General features: G+C 37.5%; 1 protein-coding gene across 1 annotated transcript in view; it reads right to left on the reverse strand.

Annotated features, from left to right (window-relative positions):
• BOC (BOC cell adhesion associated, oncogene regulated) overlaps nucleotides 1-24,061 on the reverse strand; it is a 67,941-nt gene that overhangs the window by 10,145 nt on the left and 33,735 nt on the right. The window contains exons 4-11 of the mRNA XM_026708853.2: nucleotides 15,690-15,836; nucleotides 14,402-14,545; nucleotides 10,042-10,335; nucleotides 8,843-9,115; nucleotides 7,994-8,283; nucleotides 5,929-6,088; nucleotides 5,219-5,329; nucleotides 2,113-2,319 (exon numbers count right to left, since the gene is read on the reverse strand). Coding sequence (XP_026564638.1) covers nucleotides 2,113-2,319; nucleotides 5,219-5,329; nucleotides 5,929-6,088; nucleotides 7,994-8,283; nucleotides 8,843-9,115; nucleotides 10,042-10,335; nucleotides 14,402-14,545; nucleotides 15,690-15,836 — 1,626 coding nt within the window. The remainder of the gene's footprint in view (nucleotides 1-2,112; nucleotides 2,320-5,218; nucleotides 5,330-5,928; nucleotides 6,089-7,993; nucleotides 8,284-8,842; nucleotides 9,116-10,041; nucleotides 10,336-14,401; nucleotides 14,546-15,689; nucleotides 15,837-24,061) is intronic.

Consider the following 24,061-nt stretch of genomic DNA (forward strand, 5'->3'; position numbering starts at 1 on the left):
GAGTCAAACCTGAGCCGGTGAGACCCAAACTGCCAAACTGCTGGCAGCTGGTGATCAGCAGAAGTAGCCTGCAGTACTGCATTCTAACCACTGTGCCATCGCGGCTCTTCTAGCATGCAATTAGGATTGTTGCAGTGTCCTGGAGTCATGTGATCCCCCTTTTACGACCTTCTGACAAGCAGTCAACACTTAACAAAGTGACTCACTTAACAACTGTGGCAAGAAAGGTCATAAAAAGGGGCAGAACGTTCTTGCTTAGCAACAGAAAATTTGGACTCCATTATGCTTGTAAGTCAAGGACTACCTGTATTTTCTTTCTCCTTGGTATGGATAATAAAATGTTTAGTTACAAGCATATAAGCCACTACAGAAAGTACAGGCAGTCCTTGACTTATGGCCACAATGGAGCCCAAAATTTATGCTGCTAAATGAGACAGTTGTTAAGTAAATTTTGCCCCATTTTACATCCTTTCTTGCCACAGTTGTTAAGTGAATCACTACAGATGTTAAGTCAATAACAGGGTTGTTAAGCGAACCCGGCTTCTCCATTGATTTTGCTTGTCAGAAGGTTGCAAAAGGGATCCCATGACCCTGGAACCCTGCAACCATCATAAATATGAAGCAGTTGCCCAGCATCCAAATTCTGATCATGTGACCATGGGAATATTGTAAAGGTTGTGTCTGTGAAAAATGATCATAAATCACTTTTTCAGTGATATTATAACTTTCAAGTCACTAAATCAGTGGTGGAATTCAATTTTTTTTTTACTACTGGTTCTGTGGGCGTGGCTTATTTGGTGGGTGTGGCTTAGTTGTCATGTGACTGTCTGGGTGTGGCCAACTCAATGTCACTCACATCAAGGGGTGCCTCACCTGGCTCCTCCCCTCCCAGCCATTCCTTGTCACCCAGACTCAACTTATTTGTAGTTCTGTAAAAATGTTGTTCACCTTTTTTGACTTTATTATCTGCATACTATAGATGGTTTCATGGACCACTGAAAGGAGGCAATGGCTCACATGCTTTGCCCAAGAGGGTGCTAGGCAACAGGCTTTAAGGGGTTGCCAGAAAGAAGGTGGGGGGAGGCAAGGTATTTTCCAAAGAAGCAGAATGCAAACAAGAAGCAATGGATGGAAACTGAACAGAGAGAAGCAACCTAAAACTAAGGAGAAACTTCCTGACAGTGACAACAATTAACCAGTGGAACTGCCTGTCTCCAGAAGTTCTGGGTGCTCAATCACTGGAAGTTTTTGAGAAAAGACTGGACAGCCATTTCTCTGAAATGGTATAGGGTTCACCCCAAGGTCCCTTCTAAGTATTATTCTGACACCTTTCCCAGATTTCTACTCAGAGTTTGGCATCCTCAGTTTTCTTGTCTGAGGCTCTTGTTAAACACATGTGTATTTTATGCTCTGGACTATTGACATTGAATGCATGCAAACCCTGACAAATATGTGGTTGCCCTACAAAAGAAAGGCAGAAAAATCACTCTAGGTGTAGGGACAGTGTAAAATATTAACACATGATAAATAATGGAACAATTAAAAATAATAGCACAAAGTTTTATCTCTCTCTCTCTCTTCCTATTTTTTTCTTTCTTTCTCTCCCTTCCCCGCCCCTCTCTCATACACACACACACACACACACACACACACACACACACAGAGCACTTAACAGACAAGCATTTTGGAAGCAGCTCCTTTAAATTTCTCCAAGGCTTGAGTGGATTCTTTTACCTTGCAAAAGTGCTCCAAGGCTCAATTCACCCCCACCCGCTCTGTCAGACTGCACTCTTTCTCACTCCAGACACTTTAACTCACACGGGGAAATTGATACTTGCAGCGTCCATGCCTTTCTTCCTTTTCCCCAGGGAGAAAGAGGACGTGGGGAACGGAAAGCTAGGAAAGTGATCTCAAGTGAGCGACTGGATGACCGGGTTGGGGGTGTGGCCAGCCAGGGATTGCCACCGGTTCGGAGACCCATGCCAAATAACCGCTACCGGTTCACCCGAATAGGTGCGAACCAGTCGAATAGCACCTCTACACTAAATGAACAGTTGTAACTCAAGGATTACCTGTACAAAAAGACATGCATGTTTGGAAGGGTAAATCTACCTTTTTCTAAGTCTTTAATTTCCACAGAGAGACGAGAAGGGGGAATGTCACTCCTGGCTAACATCCAGTCTCCAAGTTTCTTCAGTTTCTTATATTCCACTCTGAATGCCTGAATAGGAAAACCACCATTCCCACGTGGGATCCAAGTCACATAGGCAGATGTCTCAGATGCTACTGAGATCGTGGGACGATCTGGAGCCTCAGGAGCTGTAAAGAATAAGAATGTTATATAACTGGCATGAAAACAGCCTCAGCTTCAGATTGGAAGAATAAAGCTTAAACCACTGTGGTTTGCTTCTAGTGTTTAATGTCACATTCAGCATTTGTGAATGGAAAATCAATAATTTCCTCATAAAAATCAGAAAAACTACAACTATTTCATGAAGTGATTATTTTATTTTACTTTTTAAAAAAACATTGTTTTTTTCTATCACCACCCATAAAAAGAAGAGGGTTATACTCCAATAAATGAATAAAGGAAGGAATTTAGCTAGATTGGTAAAGTGAGGGGTATTGCTGCTTTCTGAAATTTGCTGTTTTCTTTCATGACTCAAATCATTAATGCACCTTTGATGTTACCTAGTTTGGGTAATGAAACACCTGCAAGAAAACAAACAAGCTCAGATAGTACCAAGTACTCCTCATTTCAACCCTGAGCTGCAAATATTCTCCTTTATTAGTTTGGTAAAGTTCATGAAAACCAGTTGTTCAAAAAAAAAAAGTCCTAAATCCTAAGCAGAGAAGAGCAGTGATCTGGAATCTTTCCTGGCCTATCAGAAGGATTTAGCCACATCCAGACTGGGACTCTTTGGCGATGATGGCCTCCATATTCAGCCTTTAGTGAAGTGTGGTGGTTACTTGCTTAGAAGAGGGATAGGGAAGTTTCCCAGCCCACAAGCAGTGGTGATTAAGTGTGAGAAAATTTACTAGATGGCACCACCCAGAGAGCTGAGTAAGGTGGCAGTTAATCCTTGGGGTGCATCTCTGAGCTCATGTGTTCCTTACCTACTCAAGAAGTGCTTGTTGCCTCAATCAGAACCCAATCTGAGGGGAAAAAGCATTTTATATTGATTGAAAAATAAAACTGTTGAAAATGCAGGTGCTGCAAATGTCCTTTAAGTTAGCCATTGCTTGGGAAGGGACATTTGGTTGGTGAATTCTAACTTTTTTATAGGTTGTAAAAATAGCATTTCTCAATTTGGAGAGAGTCCCTGTCCATTGTTGATGGATGATCCTTCAACTTCAAATCTCAAAAAATAAATGCTCTGTCCTACATATTGGCAAAAAAAAAATCAGAAAATAAAATACAGGCTGAATAGTCAAGACCTTGTTGATGATCCAAACTCTATCAAGGACCTTGGAGTACTCATCTCTAATGATCTAAGTGCTAGAGCCCACTGTAACTACATAGCGAAAAAGGCATTAAGAGTTGTTAACCTAATCTTATGTAGCTTTTTCTCTGGTAATATGACACTACTAACTAGAGCATACAAAACATTTGCTAGACCAATACTCGAATACATCTCATCAGTCTGGAACCCACATTACGTATCTGATATTAACACAGTTAAGAAAGTCCAGAAATATTTCACAAGAAGAGTTCTCCACTCCTCTACTCGTTGCAGAATAAGTTATGCCACCAGACTTGAAATTCTAGACCTAGAAAACCCAGAACTACGCTGCCTTCGGTCCGATCTAAGTATAGTATATAAAATCATACATTGCAATATCCTGAATACTTCAGCTTCAACCATAACAACACAAGAGCAAACAATAGATACAAACTCAAGGTTAATCTCACCAAACTTGATTGCAGGAAATAGGTATAAGTAAAAACATAGTTATGAATACATGGATACACATAAGAAAAATAAAAAATAAAAGAAACAATAGGACAGGGACAGTACGCACATTGGTGCGTTTATGCACGCCCCCTATAGACCTCTTAGGAAAGGGGTGAGGTCAATAGCAGACAGTCTAAGATTAAAGTTTTTGGAGTTTGGGGAAGAAATCACAGAGTCAGGTAGAGTATTCCAGACATTGACCACTCTGTTGCTGAAGTCATATTATCTTGTAAGCAATTGACAAAAATAAATAAATAAAAATAAAAAACTGATCTCCACCCAGGGTTCTTTTCCCCTTTCTTCTTTTGCTTTCAGTTTCTCATATCCTCACTCTATCCTGGCTTTTAGAAATGGTGTTTGTTTCTGAGGTTTGTGTTGGAAAGAGGAAGTGGAATATGTTTCTCTGAGAGATAAGAGAATAGTTGGCATACATAGGGGAATCTAATAATTTTATACATGCGATGCAACTATCTTTAATCAATAGTTATTAATAAATTTCTCTTTTTGACTTTGCTCTCCTTTGAAGTATGATGCCTATCAAGGATTTAGATAATCAAATATGCCTTCTTGCATATTTGATTATCTAAATCCTTGAAACAAACACAGATCTTTATTTGAGGAACAGTAAGAGAATCATAAGGTTTTGTTTTAGCTGGACTTTATAAACCTTGATTGACAAGAGAGGAAATTGGGCACTGCATAGGATTTCTAACCCCCCAATTTTTTTTTCTGTTTATCTTTTTTTTAGGGGGGCAATATTGTCTTTACTGTAGAACTCTCTTCCTTTGGAAGAAACATAGTATATTAGTAACAGGAGGTGGGTTAGGGTTATGAATGTGTAAGATATGAATAAGAATTGTTTTTAAAGTTTCCACTTATAGCCAATATCTACCCTGGATTCATCAAATGCTCAATCATCCCATATAAACATCTGGTATGTCACAGAACAGCTAGAAATCCCAATTGTTTATTTTATTTCATTATCCTTTTAGTTAAAAACATTTTTAAAAATATAAAAATGTTGTTCCCTAATAATATGTGAAATACTTTATGCCAAAAAAAACACTGTCTCTGGAGAGAGAGATGACCTAATAAGGACTGGAGACAAGTGAGAGAATAAATACTCTCTCTTTTGTTATTTGTATAGTCTTGTTTCTGACTTTTCTTCAATATTGCTGTCTGGTCTTTTCCAATTCTTTTCTTCAAATGGACTGGCTTCTAGATCCCCAAAATATTGTTACTACAATTTTGAGATGACTCACGGGACAGGCGATTATTATCTGACTGGTTGCTACTTCGAGCGCCAATGCCTGGATCATCCTTCGGGAACTGCTGTTCTTTACTGGCAACAATATCTGGTTTTGGTCGTCGTCCTAAGCAAAACAAAATAATTAGCCAAGGAGAATTATATTAAGTGGCTACTGATATTACATAAACTTCATCACTCTGGGAATTTGCATTCCAAGGAATTACATTGCTTTAGCTAACATGAATATGGCAAGCTGAATGCTTTCTTTTTGAGAAAATGTTTTCACTATAAGAAGTTGAAAGTTTCAGTTAGCTGTTCCATGTTAAGTTTTCTTAAGAATATGATTGTGTGGATGAATTTGTTTCTAAACAGAGAGTTTACATATGAAATGGACATGACATTAAAAGAAATAAGACCATATTAGGGATTCTTACCACCCAGACCTTGGTGTCATAATATATATACTCTAAAACACATCATTAAATACCTATCAAAAGGCACATCACTGATCGCTAGAAAAGAAAGTATTTATAGAAAGAAAGCATAGATAACTAAATGCTAAAAGCAATGTAAAAATAGCTTTTTTTCAATATGGAATCCCAACCAACATGTTTGCGGAGTCCATCACATCAAGAGAACATCAGCCTGGAAAAGATCTCCTTAGTATCAGGATAAATCAGTCACTTTATAACAATTGCATTCTAAAAGACAGTTATTCTTTACCAGTTCTGAACGTCACCATGGCTGTCTGGCCCTCTCCAGCACAATTATAAGCAGCCATTTCCACTTCATATAAACTTCCTGGATCCAATTTTGTTAGGCTCAAATGATACTGGCTGGCAGGGACATCTCGGATTATCCAGTTATCTGAAAAATTCATTACCTGTTTAAAACAAAAGATGAGCACAATCATCAGTAGATATGACAAGTTGGGAGGTAAAGGGTTATAAAAAGATTGTGCCTAAGATGGATGGATGGATGAATTAATTAAATTACATTGCATAGCCATATATCTCACAAACAAGCAACAGAATATATAGCACCTTTTTCAATATTTGACTATCAAACAGTTATGGGCTTTACATATCTGGAGAGCAATAAATTGGGGAACTCCAAATTAATATTAAGAAAGTAGGAAGAGACACGTGTGCATGCGCAGAAATGTGCAGCACACAGCATGGGGGGGTTGCGTGCACATGCAAAGGGGCCGTGGGGGGGACCACGTGCATTGCCTTTTGGGTGCTGGCATGAGTGCGTGCACGCATGTGTGCTAGCACACTTTTGGCACATGAGGATGGAAAGGTTAGCCATCACTGGCTTATAATATAGCATATTTATTTGTCTTACATTAATTTATGGACTTCTGCTTTAATTTGGTCTGTTTATTTATGATAATATGGACAAAATTAGTGATATTAAATTCCTTGAAACTCAGCAGCTTATGGTCATATTTTTAACAAAAACTAAACACATATAAAATTACATTTATTTAATGTAATTGTTTGATATATAAACTATATTTTTATATTCAGGATACTAAACTTGAAAATTTGTACCACATTGTGCATGAACTTACATAGAATATATAAAATCCAAGTGCTATTTGTTTAAAAAATACTGTTATATTTGTGGAGAAAAAGGAGACATGGAAATACTGAGTTCATGGTATCTATATTTCTGTAAAAAATGTGGGCTTTGAACACATATAAGTGGGATTTCAAGTTGTTTTGATATAAATCAATGTCTAAAAGTATTAACTTTGCATACCAAGCTACAAGATTAACAAGCTTTACAATATGATAATTCATCAAATGATGACAAAGCAGTCCACATTATTTTGATAGCAATTTTGGATTCTCGCAAAACTGTGACATGAAACCTTGTCTCAAGTGAAGACAGGAGCTCTGGGATGAGTCTAAAGAAGTCATGATAACTACAGAGTTGCTACAACCAGTTTCTCTGTTACATGAACATCTTATTTCAAGGCATCATATTGCCAGTCAAATAAGTGGTGGGAGTTAAAAGGAAAAACTCTCTCACCCTGTATAAAAAGGCCTATACAAATACTGCCTAGTTGATCAAAAATTTATCCTGTACTAAAATCATATTACTGCTAAGTGTAAAGGCCAACAGTGACCTCTTCTGACCTAAGAATTCTAAAGATGCTCTTGAAAAACAGACTGCTCCAATCAGCAGAGCAAGAAAGAAATGACTCCTTGGTGTATTAGTGACATTAGTATTAGTTTGCGTCCCTAAGAAAAATAAAGTAAAAGCGGTGTGTTAATTTTAAATGATTTGCTCCAAAAAAATCCAGTAGCATCTCTCATTTTATCTCTTACTGTTAAGAAATAAAGTGTTAATTAAGAGTTTCATAAGAATAATTATATGAAAAGTAAGAAAAATGCAAATACCACAGCTAAAATATGTACAGGCTCAGAGTTGGTAACTCCAAGTTTAGCTATATATTTTGTTCATCAACAGCCTCTGTCCAGTACTTCAGATATCTTCTTTGCGGATTTTCATCTTCATTTACAGTGTTGTAAATTATCTACATGGTGTTTCTTTAAATTAATACTTACAATGCACCCTCCTGTCCACAACCTTTAGCACCAGTGCACAGGACAACACTTCTGTCCATTATGAAAGGAAGAAAAGGCTGATGTTACATAAGCAGGCAAAAAAATATAAGATATCTTTTATAAGATATCTTTCTATGGAAACTGTAGATTGATATTGCTGTTAATACAGATGGAATATAGCAAAAAAAAAAAACCTGAACTTTGCTAACCTTGCGATACTTTACAATATAGTAGAGGATAGGTGTTTTGTTATCATGCCGTGGTCGCCACAACAATTCATATCCATCCGTTTTGGTAGTTCGAGGAGAGCTAAGTATGACTGGGGCTTCAGCTGGAGAAACCCCTTCTTTTGAGGTACACTGGACAGATGCTGCTGATTCTGTAGGTTTTGATTTCAAAAGAACAGCCTTTTCTTTTGGCATTTTTTCACTATTGGTAAACCTAGTATTTGAGGTGGCAGAATCTCCAACAGGTTCCTGCTGTGATATCTGACTTATTTCTGGAATATAAAAGGGAAAACAATGGCCATGTTTAGCATTTGCAAAACATAGATTTCAGAAAATCCAGACAATTTTTTTTACAATGAACATCTCATCAGAACCAATAATTAAGAATAATGAAACTTCAATGCCACATGAATCTTCAGCGGGCATTAGGATATTTCTCCTTTATTGGGTATTAATCAAAATCAGGAATGGAAACAGCAAGGAGCTTAACACTGAAAAAACAAAGAATCAAAGGACTGGAAGGGACATTGGAGCTTTCAAATCATTCTAGTCGAATATTTCTTTGAAAAATTCCCAGTGATGGAGCACCCACAACTCTAAGATACAGGCTGCTTTCTAACAGCTCTAACATCTCCCGCAGTCTTTCTATTTTTAGTTTGGAGCTCTCTCTGGAAAACTTCTACCCACCAGCTTTTGCCCTTCCCTAAACCACACCATTTCCCCTATGACAGACAAAGTATTGGAAAATTGTTATGTCTCCCCTTAGTCTTACAAGGAAAGACAGATCTGAAAGATGATTATTCTGTTACGTTAACTTCACTAGAGACTTACCTGGTTGGGAAACTCTCAACCGTATCATAGCTTGTGCACTCCCAACTTCGTTTTCTGCCATGCACTGGTATATTCCTTCATCCTCAGGCCCTACGCTAGAAAGACGAAGAGCCCTACGAGAGAGTTGCATTCGATGGCTGGAAAAGAGAGGAACTGCATTGCGCAACCACATCACTGAAGGCTGCGGATTCCCTCGAACTCGGCAGGTAAACTTTGCACTTTGTCCCCAAGTAATGATCTCCTGAGCTAGTTCCATACTAACTTCTGGAGGTTCTGAAAAGGAGATAAAATTATACTGTCAGTCTTTTGGAGAATGATGAAAGAATATCTATCTCTGAAATAGAGACCTCTGCGAAACATGGTGCTTGCAAAGTTGTACACAAAGAGAAGTAGTTTTACTTTTACTTATAGCCTTATGGCACAATTGGTCTGCCATGATTGCTTAAACTGTATTAGATTACTCAGTAATAAAAAGTGATTGCAGACATAATTAAGCCTATACTTGAATACAGTATTTGTGCATATTACAAGTTAGTGCTTCTCAAGAGATAGGAATAGTTTCATATTACAAAATCAAGGGAATGAAGGCAGAGGTGGGATTCAATCGGTGTTACTACCGGTTTGGTGATTATGTTTTGCTGTGTGCGCATGTAAAAAAACCATCAGCTGTGCTGCCCGGACAGCTGAAAAGCGCACCACGCAAATGTACAGCATTTGAAAAGCCTCTTTTTTCCTGCTTTTTCAACCTCAGCTGTGCCGCGCAAAGCAGCTGAGGTTGAAAAAGCAGGAAATAAAGGATAGGTAAGAGCCTGGGCAGGTGGGTGAGCCAAACAGCAGCAAACACAGAATTGGTTCAGTTTCTGCTGCTCTTCAGAGCTACCGGTTCTTTAGAACCAGGCAGAACCAGTAGCATCCCACACCTGAATGAAGGAGAAGTATCAGAAAAACACTTCCTTCCCACTTTAATCCCATCCAGCCAACAAACTGAGAAATCTGAAAATTATAGTGAAGTCGGATTCTGCATATTCAAGGCCAGAATTTCAGATTTTGGAGAGAACGTTATGTCCAATGCTCTGCTCTGTACAGAAATCCAAATCAATGCATTATAAATGAAGAACTTTTATCTGAAATATATAAATGCACAATCCATATAACCATTAATAGAACAAAAATAGAAAAGAAGTTACAACTCTCCGTACCAAATACTTGAACATTGTAGAGAATGACACTTGCTGCAGCTTTCCTGACTCCATTGTCAGCCATACAGCTGTAAGTCCCTGAGTCTTCCTCACTGATTGCATCTATCAGAAGATTGCTGAGAAGGAACCTAGTTTTATTGTAGCCAGAGACTCCGGAGCCATCTTTAGTCCAAGTAACACGTGGAGTTGGAATCCCACTAGCCACACATTCGAGAATGAGGCTTTGGCCCTTGGTGATTATGATGGTCTGGGCCTCTGTGGGATAAATTATGCGAGCAGCCTCAGCTGTTGAGCCTAATGCAAAATTAGATAAAGCAAAGTAATTATAAATCAGGACTGGCCAAAATAAATGGCTGTCTCTTGAAAACGAACTAAACAAAATTATAAAGTTTCAGCATTTTTGTTTTTAAAACTTTAAAAATACTAAAAATCTAAAACTTGGACATTTTTGCAAGTTACCAGAAAGAATCATTTGTAATATCATCAGCTTTTAAAACTTGTGTTGCAGAAAGATGTCACATATTTCATGGACACTTCAGAAAATTAAGATATTAGCCTAGCTAGCACATATTACTTTAATTATCCTTTTTTGATACTTTAAATGTTTACAAATTTTATTCTATTTAACTTCACAAAAATGATATAAGGAAGATCAATGTTTCTAAATAGTCAGCCAGATTTATTGTTACTAGTACGCATGTGGATCTAATTTATAATCTAGTGATCAGCACACTTGGCATTCTATCCTTTCTGGCACACATCTTTCTAACCATTCATTCTTTTGTTTTCAATGAATTATACACTGCTCAAAAAATAAAGGGAACACTTAAACAACACAATGCAACTCCAAGTCAGTCACACTTCTGTGAAATCAAACTGTCCACTTAGGTAGCAACACTGACTGACAATCAATTTCACATGCTGTTGTGCAAATGGAATAGACAACAGGTGGAAAGCATAAGCAGATAGCAAGACATCCACAACAAAGGAGTGGTTCTGCAGGTGGTGACCACAGACCACTTCTCAGTTCCTATGCTTTCTGGCTGATGGTTTGGTCACTTTTGAATGCTGGCAGTGCTTTCACTCTAGTAGTAGCATGAGACGGAGTCTACAACCCACACAAGTGGCTCAGATAGTACAGCTCATCCAGGATGGCACATCAATACGAGCTGTGGCAAGAAGGTTTACTATGTCTGTCAGCGTAGTGTCCAGAGCATGGAGGTGCTACCAGGAGACAGGCCAGTACATCAGGAGACGTGGAGCAGGCCATAGAAGGGCAACTACCCAGCATCAGAACTGCCTTTGTGCAAGGAGGGACAGGAGGAGCACTGCCAGAGCCCTCCAAAATGACCTCCAGCGAGCCACAAATGTGCATGTGGCTGCTCAAATGATCAGAAACAGACTCCATGAGGGTGGTATGAAGGCCCGATGTCCACAGGTGGGGGTTGTGCTTACAGCCCAACACTGTGCAGGACGTTTGGCATTTGCCAGAATACACCAAGATTGGCAAATTCGCCACTGGCGCCCTGTGCTCTTCATAGATGAAAGCAGGTTCACACTGAGCACATGTGATAGACATGACAGGGTCTGAAGATGCCGTGGAGAATGTTCTGCTGCCTGCAACATCCTCCAGCATGACCAGTTTGGCAGTGGGTCAGTAATGGTGTGGGGTGGCATTTCTTTAGGGGGCTGCACAGCCCTCCATGTGCTCGCCAGAGGTAGCCTGACTGCCATTAGGTACCGAGATGAGATCCTCAGACCCTTTGTGAGACCATATGCTGGTGCGGTTGGCCCTGGGTTCCTCCTAATTCAAGACAATGCTAGACCTCACGTGGCTGGAGTGTGTCAGCAGTTCCTGCAAGACGAAGGCATTGATGCTGTAGACTGGCCCGCCCGTTCCCCAGACCTGAATCCAATTGAGCACATCTGGAACATCATGTGTCAATCCATCCACCAACGGTTGCACCACAGACTGTCCAGGAGTTGGGGGATGCTTTAGTCCAGGTGTGGGAGGAGATGCTTCAGGAGACCATCCACCACCTCATCAGGAGCATGCCCAGGCATTGTAGGGAGGTCATACAGGCACGTGGAGGCCACACACACTATTGAGCCTCATTTTGACTTATTTTAAGGACATTACATCAAAGCTGGATCAGCCTGTAGTGTTTTTTTCCACTTTGAGTGTAACTCCAAATCCAGACCTCCATGGGTTGCTAAATTTGATTTCCATTGATAATTTTTGTGTGATTTTGTTGTCAGCACATTCAACTATGTAATGAACAAAGTATTTAATAAGAATATTTCATTCATTGAGATCTAGGATGTCTTATTTTTGTGTTCCCTTTATTTTTTTGAGCAGTGTACTTAATAGAAACCATATTACTATCAAAAGGGTGGAATAGGAAGTTAAGTGGTAAATCATCTACTACTTTCAAAGGTCTCTAGGATCACTCCAGCCAGAGTAGATGCTAATGGGTCTTGCCAAAATTTCTGTGATTTTTAAAAAATATATTTACTACCTTAAAAGTTTTGAATGTCCAATATTTCTGCATAAATATGACTTAAAACATGACCTCACATAAATTCTAAATAAAGAGAATTCAATTAAAGAAAGCAGTCAAAAACATTATACTAGTTCATTGAGTTATTGAGGAAAATTATCCAAGGTTACATCTTTTTGTGTGATAGAAATATGTGAACCTTTGCTTCCAGTAATTGATATGTTCTACTAAGCAGCAATAACAGCAACTAAACATGTCTGATAACTGTTGATCAATCCTGCACATTGGCTTGGAGGAATTTGAGTCCGTTCCTCTTCACAGAACAGTTTTGACTCAAGTATGTTGGTGGACTTCCTCACATATCCCTCTCTGACTGGGTCCTTCTACAACATTTCGATAGAATTAAGGTTAGGACTTCCACTTGGCCATCTCAATATTAACTTTCTGCTGCTTTAACAATTCTTTGACTGTACAACTTGAGTTTTAGTTCAGGAACCTCTAACCTGACATTTTCCTTTAGAATCGGCAGGTACAATTCAGAATTCTGTCATTGATGGCAAGCCATCCTAGTCCAGAGACAGCAAAGTAGACCTAAGAATGATACTGCTGCCATCATGCTTCACAGATGGAGTGCAGTATTTCATTTTTGCCAAACAATAGTTTTGAATCAAGCCAAAAAGTTCTATTTTGTCTCATCCATTCACTATTTCTGGGTTTTCCAAATAGTCTTTTGCAAACTATAGACAGACAATAATGTTCTTTTTGGAGAGTAATGGGTTTCTCCTTGCAGCCCTGCCACGCATACCATTCTTATTCAGTGTTCTAACAGGGGAGACCAAACACATGAATGCAAGGAAGATCTTTAGCTCTTTATTACCCTAGCAGTTTGAAACCTAGCACCTTGCCTAGATGAAACCAAGTGCCTTGCTCTTGGTGTGGTTGATGTGGTATCGTTGGTGAACTCCTGGGAGGGTAACAATTGTACTGAATTGCCTCCATTTGTTCACAATATGCCTAACAATGGACTAGTAGAGTTCAAATAATTTTATAACCCTTTCCAGTATAGCAAGCATAAACAACTGTTTATCATATGTTCTCAAAAATCTCCTTTGCTGAAGTCACACCACACTTCCAGCATACCTGTGTTGTGAAGATCAGATTCTGATAGTGAATATTCAGAATTCTGCGATTTAAATAAGGCCGGCCTCCCACATTCACACCTGATTATCATCCCATTCGTTATTTGAAACATCTGACTCTAATTTTCCCTTCAAATTAGCTGATAGTCCTAGAGGTTCATATACTTTTGCCACACACAAAGATATAGTTTGGGATCATTTCCCTCAAAATGAACAAGTGTGTTTTGACTCATTTGTTTAACTGGTTTCTCTTTATCTAGTTTTACCTCTGCAGTCAAAAGATTTAAAAGCTACAACAGCTTCTGTTAGTTACTTTTTCTGGGAATAACCAGTCTAGGAATATGTGCTAAAAATCACAGAAGCATCTTTATCATTTCTTTTTCCTAAGGGCAGGGTGACTGTATTTTGACAATCCAGGAATGCACATTAAAATATAAGACATGATGTGATACTATAAGGAGCAACAGGAAGGGAGAGAAATGGCTCATAAAAATACAAAAATAAAGTGCTATTTTTAAAAAGTCATACTAAATGTAATAGACATGCACATACATACACACGAACACACACACACACCACATGTGAATATGAGATCAAAAAAGAAGGTGAACAAAGGAAGATAGCCTATAGTGAATGCTACTGGAACCTTTACAGACTAGGGATGCCATCATTCAACAGTTTTGAACCAAGGAACTGAAATAATCAGAAATAATGTCTTACGTCTCACACGGAGTCTTTCACTAGACACAGATGTTTTTACTTCTTGGGTGACAGGGTTGTAGGCTGCACATTTGTAAGTTCCTTCATCATCCTGGCTGGCATTGACTATCTGAAGATTCCCAGATGGCATGATCAAGTAGTTGTCTATAAGATAAAGAAATCATTCAGAACTATTTCTGAAAAAGAAGCATTTCTATTTCACAAATTCTACCATGATATGGATATAAAATGAAATCTTTTGTCTAAGTTTGCTGTAATTTGCAGCAGCAAAAATTAAGTTGTTTGAACTACCTATTAACTTGAAAATCTCAGACAACAATAAATGGAAAAATATGGCTTAGAACTGGAACAAAGCAGTCTATCTCATATTAAAATATCCTTATTTTAAAATGGACCATAGTGGAACAGTTCTCATACTATTGTGACAATGTATAACTTTTGCCTCAAAGTCAACTAAAAGGAAAAAAAAAATGGGGAAAAATACATAGAAACTCCCTAAAGCCTTGAACTCCATAAAATATGAAGGTTCAGAAGACTTATCTAATGTACATGTCAACCCTTTGCAAATTTAAGATACTTTGTGACATTTTTGAAAAAAGGGTACCTAAATACATTTTAATTGGAATTATATTGATCTTTCTAGCAGCCCTTGCATCTAGCTGTGTCAGTCTGTATTTGTGCAGTTCAGCCAAGAAGCAACTGGAACAGCTGTCAAATTCCCAACTTCAATATTTTCATATACACTTATTTCCAACTAAAATATTCCCTCCTGTTACCTGATATATCTGTTGTGGATTGGTGGAATGGAACAAAGCTTGGCTTTAAAATGACTCAATATCTAACATCTCTAAGATTCCTTATAACTTCCCTCGTAACCAGACATAAGCATGGTATGATCCACTCATTCCCGAAGTTTTCTGGCAGTCAAGTCCACTTTTTACAGGCTATGTTTAACATCATGTTAATGTGATAAAGATAATAATAAAGTTATGAAATTGCTACTGGATAATAGACAGAAATGTGTTTTATATCCTTGTGTATAAAACCTAGACTATCAACTGCACAGATAAATAAGAAAACATAGGGGATGATGAAATTGATTAGAAGAACAGAACACACTTCCCTAATTTCGATGCCTTCAAATGCATAGACTTCCATAGCCAGCATGTTACCACTTAGAATTTTGAAAACTGAAATCCACTTATTTACAGGTTGTCTGGACTGAAGTAGGATAAATTAAGCAGGATTAATTCAGATGCTTCTCTTTCTGCCATCAATCACAGCTCACCTCTAGAGGCCTCCAACCATTCTTGCTTCACACTGTAGCGAACCTGGGCTTTTGGATGGCTTTCAGGAAGGTCACATGCAATCACAGCTGTATTTCCTTCATCAACTTCTATTACATGCTGACCATCATATTTAAAGTCTTTAAGATCTATTAAAATTACAGTAATTTTTTAGAAGAAACAAGGAGTTCTAAAAGTAGAACAAATGAATATATATATAAATTCAAAGCACTGTAACTATAAACATTTCCAAAAATATACTTAATTTAATCCAGGGAATCCAAAGTCATTGTCTATGCATATTTTTCCAATGAAACAGATACATATTTTTGAAGACAGCAAAATGCAGTGATAATATATATAGTTATTATGCTTTGATGCCCTCAACTGGTGCATTTTTTACTTAGAAAACTAGTAAATCACATTCTTCTTCTAAGGATTAGTAAAATAAAATATGCAAATATTCTGAAATGCTTCAAGCATATAATTTGATGAAATAATTTTTGTGTGTGTGCAGCATGGGATATTTGATATTTTAAAGCATTTTGAGCTAAAGCTTCAAATGTTGAAAATAGCTGGTTTTGCACTTAGAGTAAGATGTTTCATAAAATCTGGCACTTGAAATGCTTGAAGATAAAGGTAAACCTCTACAATAAATCATGACTGCAGTGACTGTATGCTCCAATGCAGTAAATTAGCAGGATCTTAAACATCTCACTAGCCCGCATTGGCTTTATCTGATAGCAGCACTTAACTGAATATTAATAAAACCAAGAACTCAAAAAGAAATACTATTCCTATGTGAGGCCCAAATATTTCCTGTACTGGCCTTCTGAAGTGTGTTGGAATTTTTAGGTTCTGTATAACTTCCCAGAACTTTGCCTGCAGCTGTAGGGTTTACGCATACTGAACATTAATCTGAAGATTAAATGATAATTTTTTAGCTGAAAGCTGCCATATGCTATTTATACAGTATATTTAGAACAGGAGAATGTAAGTTCAAAAAAGTTTGAGAAACATGCTATAAACAGAAATTCGTGCAAAAGGACAGTTTCTCCATGTTCCAAATTAAAATTATAGGATTATCAACTTCAAAGCACTTTATATTTTAGTATTAGTTATACTTTAAAGAAATACTGTATCAATTGTTTGTTTACTTTATCACTGTGAAAATAAAACTTAATATTATTTAAGTTACCGCTTCTAAATCACAACTTCTTATTTCCATTATGTATTCTGAAAACAAAGAATCCCTTCCAAAAATTAAACAATTTTAAAATCAGTAGTTTCTCCTTGTTCTTATCACTGGCCCATTTGCTTGGAAATTTTATAACACTGAGTTTATAACACTTAGACTCCCTTCATTTGCCTTGGAAAAATAATAAGGTGTTACTATACTGCAAGTTGGACTAGCTCAGGGCAAGTATTTAGGGAGTTTGGACAGCAGAAACCAGAAGAGACTGCAAGTTTCTATTGGCAGAATGGGAGAGTGGAAAAATTTGTTTTCATTCTCTGGGATTTATATCAGCTCTCCAACAGTAAAAGACAGATCTGGCTCCAAGGTTCTCCCACCCACGCTCATGGAAAAGTGACATGAAATTTCTCAAACAGGCTAATTAAAGCAAGATTGCTTCAAAAACATTTTAAAATAAAAAACAGCTCCCTTGGCAGTATAGCAAAAAGCCTTCCAAAATGCAAAACGTATTAGCTGTCAGGAGACTATTTCAGTGCTAGCGTCTGGATTCAAGGAAAGAGGGAGGGGAAAGGCTTAACAAAGACATAAAAATGATTTATGGCAAACATGTTTAATACTTTAAGAATGTCTTGGCATTGTAGAACTGAAAATAATTAATAAATGCAAAACAAAAGAAGACATTACAGGTACACTTCAGTTAAAATTATTAATCCTTTAAAGTCAAATTTAGGAGGGAGAGCTGTTTCCATGGGATACTACAGATAGCTTAAATTTAATTCTTCTCTGCAAAAGTTTCCATTCCTCCTAATGTGAAAATGGTGTTTGGGAAGAGAAGGGTGCTGGAATTATTCTCTCGCTTCCCTTTTTTCATGCCATAAAGTTTTAAGAAGGATAAAAGTGGAGAGTAAAAAAAGTAAAGATAGAGCTTAGCTGCTCACAGCACACATTTCTTCGATCAACAACATGTGAGCTGGAATTTTTTTAAAAAATGTCCCTCCTGGTGGTCCAAATTCATCACAGCAATAGTTGAACCCTACAACTATTGTGAAGGCTTCAGAATTACTGGCAAAAAAAGTAGGGGGAAAAAACCCAATTTCTTTTTAAGTATTTGAATCCATGAGAAAAGAGAACAGATCCTGAGTTTTGCAATACAATTTGAAAACTTTCTTTGCAAAAGAAAATTTACATTTTTGCAATTAGAAGACCTTTGTGGGTCTAGAAAGAGAAAACAATAGTTTCCCAATAATAAAGTACTGTAATCTTAAAAGTATAAAATAACTCCTAGAATGTAATAATATCTTCTGTTCTCCTTTCCCTCCTCCAAAAAGCTTGTTTGTACAATAGAGATTTTTTGGAGATGGTAAAGGCCCATAGGAAAATATCTATCTAATCACTACTAAGCATATAAAAAGATCTTAGAGGAGATTAAGGGAATCTTAGCATAATTCCTATCCTCAAGGAAACCACCTGGAGACCATCACAGATCATAATTTTAAAGATAAACTTCTTTTTAAGAAAAAGTAATACATGAAGAAGTCTTTAAATTACAGAATTGGAAAGAACCAAGGTCATTTTGGAAATAAAGTTAACAAGAATGGCAAATGAGAAAAAATTGAAGTACAGGATATGAGATATTCCACTATAACCTCCATCTAAACAGCATTTAAACAGTATAGGGGGACTTTCAGTATGGCTTCCATTAAACTTTAAACACTATCAACAGCTACTCAATAGTGAGATGGGCAGCATATAAATTTAATAAAGAAATAAATAAAAATATTTCGTCTTAGTTTTTAATGGTGTTCACTTATATAAATCTCTGGTTGAAATGGCATTCAGCATAGGATGTATACTCGTAAGAAATCATGATACTATTGAAAGAGGAAGCTTGAATACAACCCAGGTGGCCAGAAAGGCCCAACAGAGACTCCATTTCCTTAAGGTCTTGCGAAAGAATAAAGTGGAACAACATGTTGTGGTTCGCTGGCAGCCGGTGCAGCTGGCAGGTATCAGACAGTGAGGATGAAAGGGAACCAGTCAGCGAGTCTGGCGAGGACTTGGACGAAGGTCCTACATCTGATCAGGGATGGGGCCAGGACCATCTGAGAGTGGGGTGTTGCTTTCGGAGCTTTCGGAGTCTGGTAGCAGCAAAGCAGAGGACCTCAGGGAGCCTGTTCCCAGTGTGCGTGTGAACAGAGCTGTTAGAAGGCGAGAGCAGCTAAAGCAGAAGGGGTGACTCAGGAGTAAGGCTGGGAGGTTACTGCCCCTCCCATAAGGGATAAAAGTCGGTCCTCAATGATGAAGAGCTATGTAGGAAGCCAAGCAGTTCAATAATTTCTGAGTCCATCTTAAAGCTCTGAATATTGGTCGGTTTTTTCTGGGTTGGTTTATGTTAAGTTTTAATTGGATGTCTGCTTGTTGGCAAGCATTCTATAGCACTGACAACCGTGCTCTTATCTGGAGGAACTGTGTATAATTAGTTTTAGCTAGGAATGTAAGTAATTCAGCGTTGCATTAAAAAAGGTTTTACTTTTAAATTCAGTTTGTGTTTTATTAAGTTTGACGAAGCCTAGGCCAGAACACAACGACTGATGACCTTTTACCAGTCCACAATAGAAAGCGTCCTCTCATATTGCATTATGGTGTGGTATGCTGGCTTGACAGCCACAGATAGAAAGACATTACAGAGGGTGGTGAGCACAGCACAAAACATTGTCGGCTGTTCCCTGATACCACTAGATGACCTCGCTAGGGCTCGCTGCCTTAGAAGAGTGAGGAAAATTCTCAGGGACGACTCACAATCCGGTCAGCACTTCTTCACTCTCCTACCATCAGGTAGGAGATATAGAAGCATAGCCAGCCACACCAACAGTCTAAAGAACAATTTCTACCCGTGGGCTGTCAAGACTTCTGAACAGAAAATAACTTCATGTCAACATAGTATGATAGACTTGCGGGACCAGCGCATTGTGCAACAAGGCCACATAGTGTAATAAGATTGGGACTGGGTTAAGGACTTCTGTCCTCACTATGAGTTTTGTTGTGGAGTGTGCATGAAGGGAGGCTCAGCCAATCTCACTGTACACATGTTGTACTCTGACAATAAAGGTAATAAAAATAGTAATAATAATTGAAGTTTCCTAATAAAATTTTCTAAACCTTCCTCTGCTCTTTTGGCCTAAGAGTACAACACTATTGATTCTATAACTTTTGTAGACTAATTGTGGTGACACAAAGACCAGTCTCTGAATATAAGAACTACAGGTGACCATTATCTTGATATACCGTAAAACATTGTGACTGAAGGCAATCCAGATATTTGCATTTTTTTTTAGATTTCCACATAGGTATTTTTATCCTATTTTGCTGAAGAGTCATATCAAAACAGAATTTTATCAGAGTACTGGTACATAATTTTTCTTCTATTCATATTTACACACCAAGTTAAAAAAAGTTATGTAACCACAATTATTTCATATATATTTCTTCATCATGCATATTTGCACGTCTTCATTTTACACTGGAAATACTTGATTTATCGAAGCATCTACTTGATAAGAATAACATACTTCTGTTTTGATTATCACCTCTCATTATAATTATATTTAGAACAATTTTAGGGATGAAAATGGCTTTTCAATATGGAGCCAAAACCTGCATCAAGGGACTTATTAGATTAGAGGCCCTGGCAGGAGCAATGTGAAGAATGAGGCATTTTGTTGTCATTGAAAAGACAGCTGCAAATACACATAGGTCCCCAAAGATACCTTGAATAATGGTCATTGCCCATTGGTATTTTGTGAAAGAAAATAAAATGAGTTGAATGTTGTTTTGAGGGGATTCTTTCAAATCTGAGCATTAGAATGTAGAACTGCAGTATCTTATTATAACTGTGTACAGAATTAATAACAAGAGATGATAAGTAATTACAACTGTAATATTTTAGCATAGCATTAAAGGCAGCTGCCAATGTTTTCAAACCATACCAATGCAGTGGAACGTTCCCTTGGTATGAATCAAAATGATATATTATCTTCAGAATCAGCTCTTCTTACACCAGAAATGGCCTGTTTTAAGGGCATTGATAAATATGTCAATTATATATTTATTGAATTCATTGAAGCTTTCTCATACATGTCTTGCCTGAAGTTGTATTAATTTTAGGGAATAATGAGATGCAATATAGTTTTCAAATTTCAAGTATTTAAAATGGAATTTATACTAGTTACCCAAAGTTCTATGTAGGTAGAATTACAAAGTTCTAACTAGACTTATGCTAGTTTGTCAAAGATAATAAATTCATCTTGGGAAAAAGGGATGTTGGAAGAAATATCATATATTTTTATTTCAACAATATTTATCATATTTTGAATATATCAAATATCAGAACTTGAGCAATTATAAAACTATTCAGATGATGTGAATAGTTTAATAGAAACTATTACATTAAGCTATCAAAGAATAGTTTAATAGAAATCCAAGTATTATACACATGCACATACACAATACAAGGTCGTAAATAGGAAGTTTTATATCAAACTTCTTAACCGCCTATTTTCCTTATATAAAAGTCACCATTTCAGTATAAGGCAGGCACTTAAAATTCCAAACTCTAACTTATTTTAATATTTTGGATGAAAATGAAGATTATGACAGTAAGTTAGTAGCATACGTGACCTTGTTTGAGGGGCCTCAGCAAGGTCCCCTGAAGAAATATCTACAAAAATCAATTCAAATTCACAGCCTGTACAGTTTGAAAGCCTTCTTTCATTTCATTTTTGGCCAAAGGCTTAATAATATTGAGACTCAACTGTGAACACTTCAATGGATTACACTCTGTGCCACACTGAAACCAACTCTACATATCTGTGCAACTGGTTTCTGGTTAGAGTTTAACTAGCAAACAGTTCTAAATATTAGGCAATGAGAGGGGATACAATAGAAGGAAAGTAGTCTAGAGGTAGTGAATGAATGCAAAAGATATTAGCACCTAAAAGAGATAGGAAACAAAATCTCCTCTTAGGAAACTAAATGTGAGAAAGGGATTAAAAAGAAATCTTAATTCAGTGTGGTCTAAGAGGAGAGAAAGGGAAATTCTAGCAGCTTTTTGTCTGTGGAGTTTCTCGATCATCCAAGTCATAGTTGTTGGGTATATGGATACTCCAACTGGTTTGGGTTGAATAAATATATGAACCTAGGATTAAGTGCTATGTAGCTTTAAGCACAAGAAACTGCAATGTCATTGTGGGTGCGGTTGCAGGCAGCCATATAGGTAGGAGGGGAAACGTAATAGCCCCGGCTTCTGGATGCAACTGTCTGAGTCCGGCTTCTGGATGCAACTGTCTGAGTCACCGGCTTCTGCATGCACCTGGTTACTGTTCCTGGTCTGCTGCCTACTGTGTTGGTCTATCTGCTTACCTTGGAGGCTACTGTGCCAGATACCATTTCACCTGAACACAAGGACTGTTTGCCTAGTGAGCTGAGGATTCAGCATTGTCTTGAGAGAAAGGTATCAGAAGGAGAAGATTAAAAGCAGATAAAGACATTGTACTTACTGTTTAATGGACTTGATAACTGGATTGATAAACTGGATACTTACATATGGACTGAATGACTATTCTTAATCTCTGTATGAATTAAATACCTATTTAAAACCACAAACAGTCTTTTTGTCTCAAGTGTGTGTATACTCATGGGCCCAGCCTCTCTCTCATTTGGCTGCCTGGCTTGACTGCTGCTGCACACTCTGCTAGGGGGTTTATCCCCAAACACTAACAATAGTTGTCCCAAAAGTGCTTTTTTCAAAAGGCAACTGGACTTTCTTGTTTTTTTTCCTTTGAAAACGTTTCACTTCTCATCCAAGAAGCTTCCTCAGTTCTAACTAACTGGTAGGGAATAGAAGGATTTATATTATTTGGTAGAATAAATTTCTCAGTATGAATTATCTATAGCAAATCAACTAGCAGAATTTTTTAAAGATTGCTCTGGGATGGCTTGTTCTGAGTTTCATAAGAAAAGGGACAAGCAAATGTACTGCTCACTAAAAACAATGATCAGTTAGTTATTGGATTATTATTATAACTTTGTGCAAATATTTAAAACTGTATTTTGGGATATGGTTAGGAGGAACAATGGCAAACTGAAAAATTTGAAAGTTGAAACAAGGAGCCAAAGAAATTTGTCAATGCGTACTGGATTTTCAATTGTATGCCAGAGATGTGGGGTGGAATGATCTTGCTCTGAGTTTTGTCTTTGCTGATGAACTGAGAGATCAATTAATGAAACAAGGCATACTAGAAAATTTGGAAGAACTTTTCCAATGTTGTATATTGATCAATGGACAATTAGAAAAGTTAAGGCCATCCCTGCCATCCACAAGGCCTCCTTAGATGACTGCATCAGAGAACCCAAACAAATAGGAGCAGAAAAAGATTCTTGTCAACAACAGTGAAGAGAACTAAGTTTATTTTCTACTGTGGAGGCCCAGGACACCTAGCCAAGAGTTGTACCACTAAAGTCCAGACTTCTGAGTCAGCTACAAATTGCCATATCTGTGGAGCTGCAGGCTACATAATAAGCAAGTGCCCAAATAACTTCAAAGCCTTGTCTTTGGGAAACTTCACAGCTCCCAAGAAGATCTCAGCAGGAGTGTGCTCAGACAATTAACTGACATCAGACAGGTGTATTTCATTATGCTTGTTATTCTTCATTCAATTTTTAGTTTTTATTCAATTTCTGGTTTTCAAAGACCAATCTCAGTTCTTGTAAATTTGGGTGCAAAAGCCATTTGCAAAGACAAGACACAGCACAATGGTTTAAACTGCCTACATAATAATTAGGAAAAAAAATGCTTGTGGAAACTATTTTCAGGCAAGTGCCCAAAGTTGGTTTTATTTTGAAACACATAACACTTCTCAAATTGACAATAAACGATCATGCAAAATTCGTGCTGCTCTATATTACAATTTCTTTAGATGGCCCCATTGTGCTGGGCATTGACTGACTGCAAGCCCACAATTTAGGTGTATAGGGAGAAAAGGGAAGGTTTTTTGTTTTTTTTTTCATTTCAAAGATGCCAACAGCACCATCTACAGCTTTCTTCATTATCACCCTTCTCCCTCTCCTACTCAGTTATCTGAACCCTCTTTCTTGCCAGAAAAGTATACAGAATTTGCTGTT

This window comes from Pseudonaja textilis, chromosome 7 (assembly GCF_049901715.1).
Source record: "Pseudonaja textilis isolate UNSWEBS1 chromosome 7, rPseTex1.2, whole genome shotgun sequence".
NCBI classification, from domain to species: domain Eukaryota; kingdom Metazoa; phylum Chordata; class Lepidosauria; order Squamata; family Elapidae; genus Pseudonaja; species Pseudonaja textilis.